General features: G+C 38.2%; 1 protein-coding gene across 3 annotated transcripts in view; it reads left to right on the top strand.

Annotated features, from left to right (window-relative positions):
- Unc5c (unc-5 netrin receptor C) overlaps positions 1 to 12054 on the top strand; it is a 358852-nt gene that overhangs the window by 312171 nt on the left and 34627 nt on the right. For all 3 annotated transcript variants that reach the window (XR_012435622.1, XM_074041403.1, XM_074041404.1), the window contains 2 exons: positions 8102 to 8270; positions 10789 to 11022. Coding sequence is in view for 2 of the 3 variants with exons in the window: in XM_074041403.1 (XP_073897504.1) it covers positions 8102 to 8270; positions 10789 to 11022 (403 nt within the window). In the remaining variant the exon portion in view is untranslated. The remainder of the gene's footprint in view (positions 1 to 8101; positions 8271 to 10788; positions 11023 to 12054) is intronic.

The raw sequence follows: 12054 nt of genomic DNA, 5'->3' as shown, positions 1-12054 counted from the left end.
ATAACTGAGGGGGCAGAATTCAAACCCAGGTCCACCTGATGCCAAGGTTAAATCTATTGATCCATCAAGGCCTTTGCCACCATGGACATTTCATTTAAACAGAAACAAGTATTGGCATGTGCTTTTTGCTGAGAAACCATGAGGTGCTTATGGTCTCTTCTTTTCATCTGATTGCAGCTGAAGTTACAACAGGTATGGGCTGATATTGAAAGGTGTGTGTACTCCCACACCTCCTCCAGCCTTCTTTCCCACCATTTAGTAGCACCCTAACCAGGGTGATGGTACGTTTTAGATGGAGGAAAGAGAACAGAATATTGATATGGTCAGACACCTCTGCTTTTAGGTTCTACCATTTTTCACTATAAAGAAAAGGAAACAGTAACCCACTCCTTTTTATACCTACCAGCTAAAGATAGGTGCATAGGAAATGGCTATTGAATTTGGTGTGCATCAGAGATGTTGTGTTTATAAAAATGAAACTGGAGAAAATGCAAGATCTAAAAAGAAAATATGCACCAGAAACCAATGAAATAAGGAACCACCACAAGAAGATGATCATCTCAGATAAAGGAAAAGTCCTCTAACCACTCATTGTCTGGGGTCATTTAGATGAGTTTTTCTTGTGAAAACACAATGGCAAGAACTTTCTACATTATGCAGAAATAATACAAAGTTTCATAGCCATTCATTCAGCATGCTTTTAATTTCATATATTCCTCAATGCAACTCTGTTAGGATAAGCACTGTTTTCAAGATAAAAAATAAGCTCAGGGAAATTAAGTCAGATAGCCAAGACACCATAGTTAATAACTGAAGGGGCATAATTCAAACCCAGGTCCACCTGATGCCAAAGCTCTTCTACTTTCTAGTGTGCCATCTCTCCAGCATAGCACCAATATGCAGATCAAGTCTCTGCCTTCATATTATCCTACATTTTGGACACATCTTCTATTGTTCACTAAAAACCCTTTCCATCCTCACATGGTAGGAGATAGAACTTTTCTGGGAGAAGACATCAGCTGTGGGTGTCACCTCAAAGCATTTGTAGGAAAATTCCAAACATCTTTCTCCAGTTTCCTTCTCTCCGATTATTTTTATTGTGCCCCATACTGGGCGTGTTTCCCGATAGCATCCAGCTGGTCGTCTGCAGATGTGGATTGTCTGAAGGGAGGCGTGAACTTAATCACATGTGGCACAGTGACTGTGACAAGAGGGGCCTTGTCATTAGTGAATATGCCTTACACAAACCATGGGCTGGCAGATGCACAGCTTGGATGAGCCAGAGATGGGACAAGCTGTCTCTGACCAAAGAGGGTGCAGAGCTGCAAGGCTGTGCTCAGGATTTCTGCCTCTGACTCTTTCCAGAGCTCTGCAGGGGTACAAAGCCTCATTCTTCCTCTGAGTACAATGTCCGTGACTGCTGTACTGATGTGGGCCTTTTTGTCTTGTTTCTAGCAACAATTTTTTTAAAATGAGTCTAATTGAGACCTTTCTAACTGTCCCCTCCTATGGGAAAACAATTTGAACTGACCATTTGAAAATGGATTTTTCCTTTTCTCTGCCTTTTGCCTAGCAGTTTTATCAAAAGGTCAAAAAACTTTTAGAAATTCCAAATGTAAAAGTAAATAGAACTCTTTTTGGTAAGTTGTGGGAGCTACAGAAGGTTTCTGAGCAGCCGAGTGATGCAGGAATAGCAGTGCTTTTTAAAGATTGATCTGGTGGAGGGAAGAGCCTCTTGCAGAAGGCTTGGTGCCAGGTTGGACAGCAGTGACAATCTAGGTGTGAGAAGAAAGGGAATGGGCCAGGCCTGGGTCTGAGAGAATAGAAAGTAAAAGGAATGGCAGAAGAAAAAGTACCTTACACAAGTAGCCAGAAGTGTTGCAGAAAGGTATACAGAATACATTTAGGATGCAAGTCCTGGGCTCTGTGAAACTGTGAGAGCAATGCAAGAAGCAGAAGCACCAACTAGTTGGAGGACAGAGGCACAGATCCCAAATCAGATGTGCTTAGGCTGTAAGAGTGGGATGTGGTTTCTTCTAGAGCCACTGAAGTGAAGTTGAGGCAAGGCATGAATTTCTGAGGGAGAAAATGCAGAGGCATAAGGAACTGGGGAAAGAACATTGGGAAATATTCCCATTTAGGTTCAGATGAGATAAGAGTCTAAAAGAACATGTAAGAATAAGGCAGATAGATATAGAGTTTGCATTCATTGCCATGCTTAACATATAGCAGTTTCTTGATGAGTATTTGGAATACTCATCAAAGGATTGAAGAAATAAACCAACCATGTTATAAAAGGATCTCAAAAATCAAAGGCAAAAAGAGCTTCAAGATGGAAAGGTGACTGGCAGTGGTGATACTAAAATAAAAATGTGGAGAAAGAAGAATAATAAAAAAAACTATTAGATTTATCAACTGCAAGATACTGGTAGCCTTTAAGAATTTTGGGATTGGTGAAATGTCTATAGAAATTGTTTAAGGTGTGAATTACTGTGAAGTAAAACTATTACATACACACACACATATATATATATATGACATACAAAATGTAAGTAGTAAGAAAGTGTACAGTAAAGTAGAGGCTAGCATTCCTTAGATAGGTATTCATTTCAGAGATCATTTTTGTTTATTTTAACATTTTATTGTTTGGAATTCTGTAAGATAGCAGTTGGCATTATTTTTCAGTGAAACTCAGGGATAGTTCTCCTTTTTATATAGAAATTCTTATCTCATTCAGGAGCCCCAAGTGCCTCAGTTTCATGGAATAGCTATAAAAAAGACTAAAGGTAAAGGCAGTGGAATCCAGGTATATATAAATCTCATTCTCTCACAACTTTAAACAGCAATGACTTATTGAAATTCTGCCAATAAAGAAATTGGCTTCCAGGTGGTTTATTAAAACACATTATTTTCAATGAGAGAGGAAAATTTAAAGATGTGGATGAAAAAAGTTGAGAAAATAATGTGATAAAAGACGAAAGTCAATTGAGCAGTTAGAATATAAAATATTTGCCACAATTCCCAGCACATTTCTCAGTAATAGATCATTAATTGACTATTTCAAAGCTTTAAAAAGAGGAATGTGGCCAGGTGTGGTGGTGTATACCTATAATCCAAGAACTTGGGGAGGCGGAGGCAGGAAGATCACAAGTTCAAGGCCAGCCTGGGCTACATAGTGAGATCTTGTAGGAAGGAAGGAAAGAAGGTAGGGAGGTGGAAGGAAGGAAGGAAGAGAGGGAGAGAGGGAGGGAGGAAGGGAGGGAAGATGCTAAATCACAAGATTCACAAGCTTATGAGGAAAAAACTATGCCCAGAAGATGCTCATTTATTTCTTCCTTTATTCCTCTTTAAAAACACATTTTTAATGTAGTGAATAGCATCCTTAAAATCAAAATAACAAGTATAGAGGCTCCTTCTATTAGTGTTCTTCAATGGAATATTTTGTGTGAGGTTCAAGTTTATATTCAATAAAATAATTCCTGAAGGGCTCAGTGCTTAGTTGTTCTGGCTTAATCCAGGGATAGACTCCACCTGTCTAGAGAAACGGTGGCACACCCTTCAGAGGTGCTCCTATAAATATTTTTTTTTGCCCAATTGAGCTTTTGATAGCAAGTGAGTTGGATATCCCCTGTCAGATACCTAGAGTGCAAATACGTCAAGTTGCCAGTTGTGTGGACAGGCGTGTGCTTTAAAAGGCAGCTGAGCCTAGCGTGGGATTGTCATCCTGAGGGACCTGACAAGACACATGCATTCACATTCACATGGCCGATGGAGACAGATATTTCCAAAGAGTTTTGCTCTAGCAAAACATACAAGAAGGCCCTAAACCCATTATAAGCAAGCCAAAATATACCACCATGTGAAAGAAACTAAAGGACTTGTGTTTGAATCTAGCTGTGCTAGATTTCATCCTTAGGCAAGTGTGTTAATGTCTCTAGATTTCAGTTTCCTCCCTGGAAAAAAGGTAATAAAAAAATTTTACCTTACAGGTATGCCATGAGCAGCAAATGCTATTACTTACAAGGAAGTTTTGTAAATTATGTGCTTTTATGTAGAAGTTCTCCACACTGATGACAGCAACCAAAGAATGAAAAAAAAAATCTCTCTGATAGGAAAGAAACTCCTCCTTGTGAGTTCTATCTTAGAACCCATCCAGCATTTACTGTACTATCCTTTAAGACTTCCAAAAATCTTTAAAATTTTAATCATTGTTCATTGCTGGATTTCTTCTTAATTGCTGTTTCTCAGCTAATTTTTGTACTGTGTTTGTTTCTGTATCATCTGCAATTAATATGTCCAGACTGTTTGCTTAAATAGCAACAGTGTGATAGCACAGGAGGCATGAAGAAGTGAAGCCCTTCTCTGCAAAAACATGAATGGGATTTACATTTATTTTCTACTATTTTGTTTTATGAATTTTTAATATCCTCCCTTTGTATAAATAAATGAAATGTGAATTTAGACACTCTGACCTTTGGTTTCACATAGTTAAATCCTGCCTAAATCACTCCTTCCTTATGTGCTCTGAAATGTTTCCAGTTTCAATACTACTTTCATCTTGAAAGCATGTAAGAGATTTTTTATTATTTCTTCTCTGTTTTTCATCCTCTGTTATCAATTCCACTTCACCACTTCCCTATTCATTACATTCTTGCACTTCACTGAGTTAATAAATTCTTTTGACACCCATTGCCTTTCCTTCCTCCCCCTTCCCTTGCTAGCCCTCCTCTAAGATGGTGCCCATCAATATTGCATGCCAGGGGTGTGCTTGGAGAGTACACGTCTGACAGTTCCCCAACCCAGCAGGGGGTCCTCTTCTCCCTTCTGTTCCAACTCAATGAGGAAAGGACCTCCTTCCTGCCTTCAAGCACCAGCTGCTAATGACAGACTGAGAAACAGATGTTTCAATCCCCAACTATATTGTAAGGGCCACTTGAAATAGATTCCACTTTAGTCTCCTTTCGTAAAAGTTTAAGGCTCACATCTCAAGGTATTCTTGAAACTAAAAGGTAAGAGTAGTACTCAAGAAAATTCAACTGTTGTAGTGTTTTTGATTTGTAGTTTTATTTTGGGTTTTTTTTCCTCTGTCCTGGCAGGAAAAGTAGAATTAAGCAATAAAGTTACTGCTGAAAGCAGATAGTGTAATATTAACTATGATACAATGAAAGCAAAACTTCATGCACGTTGTCAGAGAGTGAATTTCAATGGGAGGGAGGAAGATAAACTGGGTTAAGGGAAAATGAAAACCAAACTGGTAAAGGGGATAGTGGTGAAGTCTCAAGCTGCTGCCAATAATCTTCTAATTCCAAATGTAAGTACATTTCTGAGTGCTTAGAAACTTTAGATTTAATAAAGGAAACTGTTATTATTCAGGGAAACAGAAATGATATTGAAAGACTAAAAATCAGTGAATCTTGTTTGGAGTTTCTAAATAGGAGGAAAGAAAAGACATCCATTGGTGAGCTCCTAGTGCAATTTAAAGCAAGAGAGGAAGCCATGATAGCCAAGGGTTATTAAGGATAATAACTACTAAATTTTAATGAATTTTTACAGGGGATAAAAATTGTCAGGAAAGCTCAAAGATTAGACTTTGCTTGAGAGCTGCCAGGTTAGCTACCATAGTTTTGTGGCTGCTATAGAAAATACAGACTTTTGCATCAGAGACAAAGTACAGTTTATTAGTCACAACAATAGCAGTATCCAGAGTATCATTTTCTGCTGATGTCTTGAGCTGAGGTTCCCAAAGGGTGACACAAAGAGGGTCAGATAACATCTACATACTTATAGTTGTATTTCAGTAAAGAACCTCTGAGTTTAGGGAACCTGAGTCTTTTATAATGGGAAGTAGCCCTGCCTGCCATTTGTCCCAGAGGTGGACACTATTTTTATCTTCCAAAGCAACTACAATGCAGGCATCCTTGAAAAAGACAGTCAAGAACATACAGTAACATGAGAAACCCATGGAGAACTGTCTTCAACAAAGTTAAAACTCATAATAGCTGCCATCATTCACTGAGGGTAAGTCATAGATATAAACTCACTTCTAGATAATATGATAAATAACATTTAAATTATAGATAAAGACTAGAGAAAAATCAATTTCAATTGGCCATTGCAATTATAATTTAATATGCACCTTTTAATATCCATATGAATAAGGTAGAAGGATGTCAACTAGACAATGTACACTTTAATGGATTTATATTTATATTTGGTTGAACTAAATAACTCAAAAGTATTGATGTTAGGTGGAAGAGAGGTTTCAAGTGTCCTTGAAAAAGTCTCTTTCCCTGCCTAATTTGTGTCACAATTTTATCAGTGACGGTAATGAGCACATAAATGGCAGGTATATTGGATGCATGGAGGATTAAAGACTGTAGGAGATAACCAGTATTTGAAGGAAAGACACAGCATTAAAAATTTACCCTGAATCTATTAAGGTAAAAATGAAAAAGCTAAATATAAAGTCTGTACCTAGGTTCAAAAGCCATCAGTACAAACACCAAACTCTTTCGTGACTTAGAATGATTGGCTTTAACAAATTGCTGATCTTTCTTGGGACTTCAGTGCTTCATTTTATAAAGGAGATATTTAACCATACTCTCTCCATCATCCCCTGTAACTAGAGCCGACTAAATACTATTTATTATAATCTAAGGAACGGTTTTGCGAGGCATGAATATAAGTACACATTCCAAACAAAAGAAAATAGTAGTTCCCCACACAGTCTACTTGAGTTTTAGGTTCATTTCAGTACAGTCAATTGAATGGGGACACTGAAACACTGGTGAACTTTCATATGAAAATGAAGAAATAAATATAGGAAAAGATCTGGAAACCATGATTTTTCAGCACTTGTTAAAAATACTGAGGCAGTTTGGTCTATTATAAAGAAGATTTTAGAGCTATCGTGACAATCTCCAAATACATGAAATAAAATGGGCTGGAAAGCTGGTCAAAGATGGGTGGAGAGAATTTTAAATAAGGCAGATTGTGTTAATCCTTGCTAAGGATATTTCATAAATTTAAATTGATACATGAAGTAACGTTTTGGTAGCAATTGATTATAACTGTGGCTGTTTCTAAGAGTAACCACATGTCATCCATGTTGTCACAAGGCTCTTGGGCTATATGGAAGGTGGTTTTATGTGACCCTTGAGGGACCTTCTAAAATTCTGTGGGTCCCTGAATTCTAAAGCAATGCTATTGTGACAGGCAGCTTGAGTGTTTTTGAGAAGGCATGTATTTTGGTCCTAGCACTATCCAGCTGTTGTGAGTTCTGAGACTTTGGGTAATGCACTCACTCAACACTTTTGGAATGACTTTCTCACATAGCAATTGATAAGCTGGATTAATTGATCCATTTACATATTGTTTGCCATCTTGTTAGGGGAAAAAAAACTGAGACAGTTTTTTTAAAAAATAAGAAAATAAAGAATTTGAATCTTTGAGGTTCTTTCTGCCCAAATTCTCTGAATATAAACTATATAAGTAAAGAGATATCATTTTAACTTGCTATAGAAGTGCAGTTCTATATTCTTTCTGGTCATATTTGAAAGAATGAATCTGCTATACTAACCTGAATTATTCCTGAAAGTCATTTGGACTAAGTTTAGCTCTTGGGTGTCCTCATTCTGAAGTGATGTTTTTGAAGTGTTTTTCAAGTTAGGTCCTAAAAACACAAAAGTATTTAAAGCCCTGTAAGACCAATGGCAAGTATTATCAGCAAAGCTGCTTATGTAACTTCATAAGGACTGTTCTTTCTCATTCTATCCTGAAAGTATTGGTACATGAATTCAGAGGAAGCTACTAAAGGCAGACCTGTTTCTGAGGGAAGGGGATCAAAGAGATGCTGTAAAATTCCCTGTTATCATAAAGACCTCTAGTCTTGCAAAATCAAAATCTTGGGCTAAAAAATATGCTTCTCATTTATTTCTGCCTTACTGTCCTCCCTGCCCTTCTCCCTCCCCCCCTCCAAAAGAAATGGTAAGAGAAAACGTTTGGAACTGTTTGTACAACTTTAGATCTCAGTTCTCAATGAGTTCCTAGTACATAAATACTATGGAAATGTCACTGATGCAAGCCTCTGCTCTCCCACCAGGCCACCAATGGAAGAGTCTCAGACACTGTTGACCCCTGTGGTGAGCTGTGGGCCTCCGGGAGCCCTGCTAACCCGCCCCATCATCCTCACACTGCATCACTGTGCAGATCCCAACACTGAAGACTGGAAGATACAGCTCAAGAACCAGGCAGCACAGGGACAGTGGGAAGTGAGTGAGCTTCTGTGAAGATAAAGATGGAATCCATGCAGATCAGTGGGAGCAACTCTGAGAAGCCTTTATTTCTGAAGTCAAATATGGGTGAAATTATAGCTCACACTCATATGAGTGACAAAGTAGGTCATGAGTACTTTACCTTCTGATTAATAAGCACAAGAAAAAGGATGGTCAAGTATTAGCTGATTGATACAGAAAGGATACTCAAAAGTTTTAGACAAATCCTTTTGGACTACAGATGCTATATCTTGGAGAGGAATATATACACAGATATGTATGTCTTATATTTATGTATATATGCATATATATCCTTATATTTTTAATGGTAGGTAGAGAAACATTGCACATAGGTTACAAAATGTTAGGCACTTGCAGACAAGTTCTTTGGATATAGTTCTTGTGAACATAACCTGAGAAAACAAAAAGCAGTTCACTAGAATGAGGAAAACTATGACATCTTGTCTTTCTGTGGCTACTGGTATCATAAATTCTTAAGGACAATGCCTGTTCCTTGCACCAGAAGTCTTCACTTAACACCTATACCTCAGGAACATATTCATCAAACAATATCAAATAATTATAAAGAGTATAATATAAATTTCTATTTTTATAAAAATTTATATATGTAAACTATGAAGTTACAACTTACAAAGTACATGACATTTATTTGTCATTACTTTTTTCTTTTATGAAAGTAAAATTTAAAGGTATACATGAAGATTTAATCCCCTGATATTTTAGAAAAGCATAAGAGTTAGCAGAGTAGCTGACATCCTGGGATTGACTGGAATTTTCCTTTCTATAGAAAAATACTACTCTTGGTCACGTGAGGGGATCACACTTTGCCAGAGCTCCAGGATGGAGACTAGGGATGTCCTTTAAGCAGAGTTAACACCAGACTGAACCACATCAAACTTTCATTTCATTTAAGCATTAAACTATTTAGCTAAAAATTATTCTAAAGTGCTTGCAAGATTGTCTACATAATACCTACTCATTTCTGGGGTTGAGTAATAACAAAAGTCATAGGAATAAACTAAAGACTTAAAGAGAATAAAAGGGACAGACAGCCCTCATGCAAACTCTTGTCAGGATTTTTGGGCCATGGCATCCCATTCTTGACCACACCCTCTAGGACACACTGTGTGCTATTCTGTCACTAGGTGGTATAAGGTATCTGTCTGTCTTTCTGGAGAAAGCAGCTTCTCTCCATGTGTCTTGTGGTGCTTGACTTCTTTTTCCTCTTACTTTTCAGTTTGAGCTTCCTTCTGAGATCTAGATTAACTACAACACTTATTACATCTCAAGTGGTATCTTGAGGCCTCACTGGTAAACTACCACTGGAGTGACCTCCCTCATATCTTTGCCCAGTCAGGAGACTAAATTTATGATAACACATTCATTCATTCATTTTTTTCCCCAAAATGGTTGTTAGGCACGCACCATGATCCAGGCCCACTGGGATACAGTGAGAAGCAAAGTAAAAATGGCTCCTCCCCCTGCAGAGATCAAATAGCCTAATAAACTGAACCATACTCATGCATGTGTTTTATTTCTCCCACATCAATTTTTTAAAATTTGAATTAACTTAAAGTTGAAATATTTTGCATAAAAATCTGATCTGCCAGCTTCTTTAGGGAAATTCATGGCTCTTCTGCACTGGGCCTGGAATCCTGCACAGCACTGCAGGCTGGACTGAGTGCAAACCCAGCTCTTTGGACAGCATGTGGTCTGCTTCATCAGTCTCCACCACTCCTTATTGTCTCCCACCCTAACTGTGTCACGTATTTCTTTACCTGCTTCCTTAAGGATCATTTGGAATTCCAACCTGGGTTTATGGATCCCATGCTTGGTCTTTCAGTGTCTTTTATTCTTTTTTTTTTAGTCATATAGATAAATTGCAAAAGTAGACTATTTAATGGATTGCATGGAAAAAACAGTAGAGAAAATTGTTTAAAGACACAGAGTTTGCCATACCTTGCTTCCATAGAGTATCGCAACCAAGATTATTTATGAAAAGCAGTGTTGTGCTCTGAGAAGTAACTATCAGATGTGCTTTGGAAGAACACAGTAGAGTGGCATTGCAAAATACCTTAAATTCTCTAATTCTTTTCAAAATGTAGATTTTAGGGAAAAACTGACATTGTGATAAAATCATAGTTTCAGATTAAATAAGAAACTTAAAGATTAAAACTCAGAAACAGATAATAAGCTCAGGATTACTGACATTAAAAGGATAATTTATGACTATCTTTGGATTTTCATGTAATTCTCAGAAGACCAAAAGACTTCTAACAAAAGAACATTGTAAGTATGTAAGCAATGGTAGACGGGAAAATGGTGCTGAGAATGGAAATAGAGGTATCATTAAGCCTGACAAAGTAAGAAGAGCAGGAAAAAGAACAACCAGAACTCAGATGAAGAAACAGGGCCTGCTCTACTGACCACCTTCTGTGGTGGCCAGCATGTGCCCATGGTGGCTTAACCATGCCTCTTCCCTCTTGTATCCCAGGAGGTGGTGGTGGTTGGAGAGGAAAACTTCACTACCCCCTGCTACATTCAGCTGGACGCAGACGCCTGCCACATCCTCACAGAGAACCTCAGCACCTATGCCCTGGTTGGTCATTCTGTCACCAAAGCAGCTGCCAAGCGCCTGAAGCTGGCCATCTTCGGGCCCCTCTGCTGCTCCTCCCTGGAGTACAGCATCCGGGTCTACTGTCTGGATGACACACAGGATGCCCTGAAGGTAAGAGGCTTCCTCCTGACCTATCTCCTGCACCTTCACTTGAAAACCAAGGTTTGGTGGAGCTGTGCTCATCTGGACATGGGTCTGTACATGTGTACTCAGGTATGTGAACACGTGCGTTTGGCCCTGAAGAATACTGTTTAAAAAATGTAGGCATATCTCTGAGGCCATGCTGATATATGAGCTGTGCTTTTTATGCTAATTCTTCCCAAGGGCTACTTTTGTTTATCTTCCTTGATTTCTTTTAATGAAAAATGTAGAAGAATTTGGCAACAAGACAGTGGATGGTAAATAATCTGCTTCCATGTTTATCTCAGCTGTGTTCTTCCTATAAAAGAAATTGGCGTAATTGCTCACACTATATGTTCCTCTTGTGTGCTGCTTCATTTATATGCTTTCCCATTCTTTTTATGAGGGCTGTGAGGGAGAGGGTTAGCATTTGACAACAGACTGCTGCTTTGCAGAATAAATGAGCTTAATTCTTGGTGTGATTATTGCCATTCATTTTATCCCATTTGAAGCTTTAAGGGATGTAGTAAGTGCCTTTGAAGAAGTTATGATCTAGAAGGAGGAATAAAAGAAGTATGTGAAAGATAAGGAGATAAGTCAGAGTGTGATAAATGCCACAGCTGAGATGCTAAGTACTGTGGGGTTCCGGAAGGGAAGCAGCTTATTATTTTGAAGAAGTCTGAAGTGAAGCTAACATTGAGATTGGCCATAACAGAAGGTAAAGTTTTGACCAGGAATATGGGGAAACAATTCAAGATTTATAGTTGGAAGAAACCACATAAAGACTTGCAGAAGAGAATAATAAATGATCCTTCTATTCCAGTAAGCCTAGAGTGGCAGGTTCCTACTATTGAAATGAACCTTGACTGTCAGAGGGAGGAGTTGAAATTCAGTCTGTTGAGTTAAGGGAGAATGGACAGTTTTAACCATAAGAAAGACATGATTGGAAATACACATTAGAAATGTTAGTCTGACTTCAGTGGAAAGAGTCATGTTAGTAAGGAGAGTGTGGTAGAGCTTGGA

Source organism: Castor canadensis, chromosome 9 (assembly GCF_047511655.1).
Source record: "Castor canadensis chromosome 9, mCasCan1.hap1v2, whole genome shotgun sequence".
NCBI lineage: Eukaryota > Metazoa > Chordata > Mammalia > Rodentia > Castoridae > Castor > Castor canadensis.
Note: the sequence above shows the minus strand (reverse complement) of the source record. Positions and strands in the feature narration are given on the sequence as shown.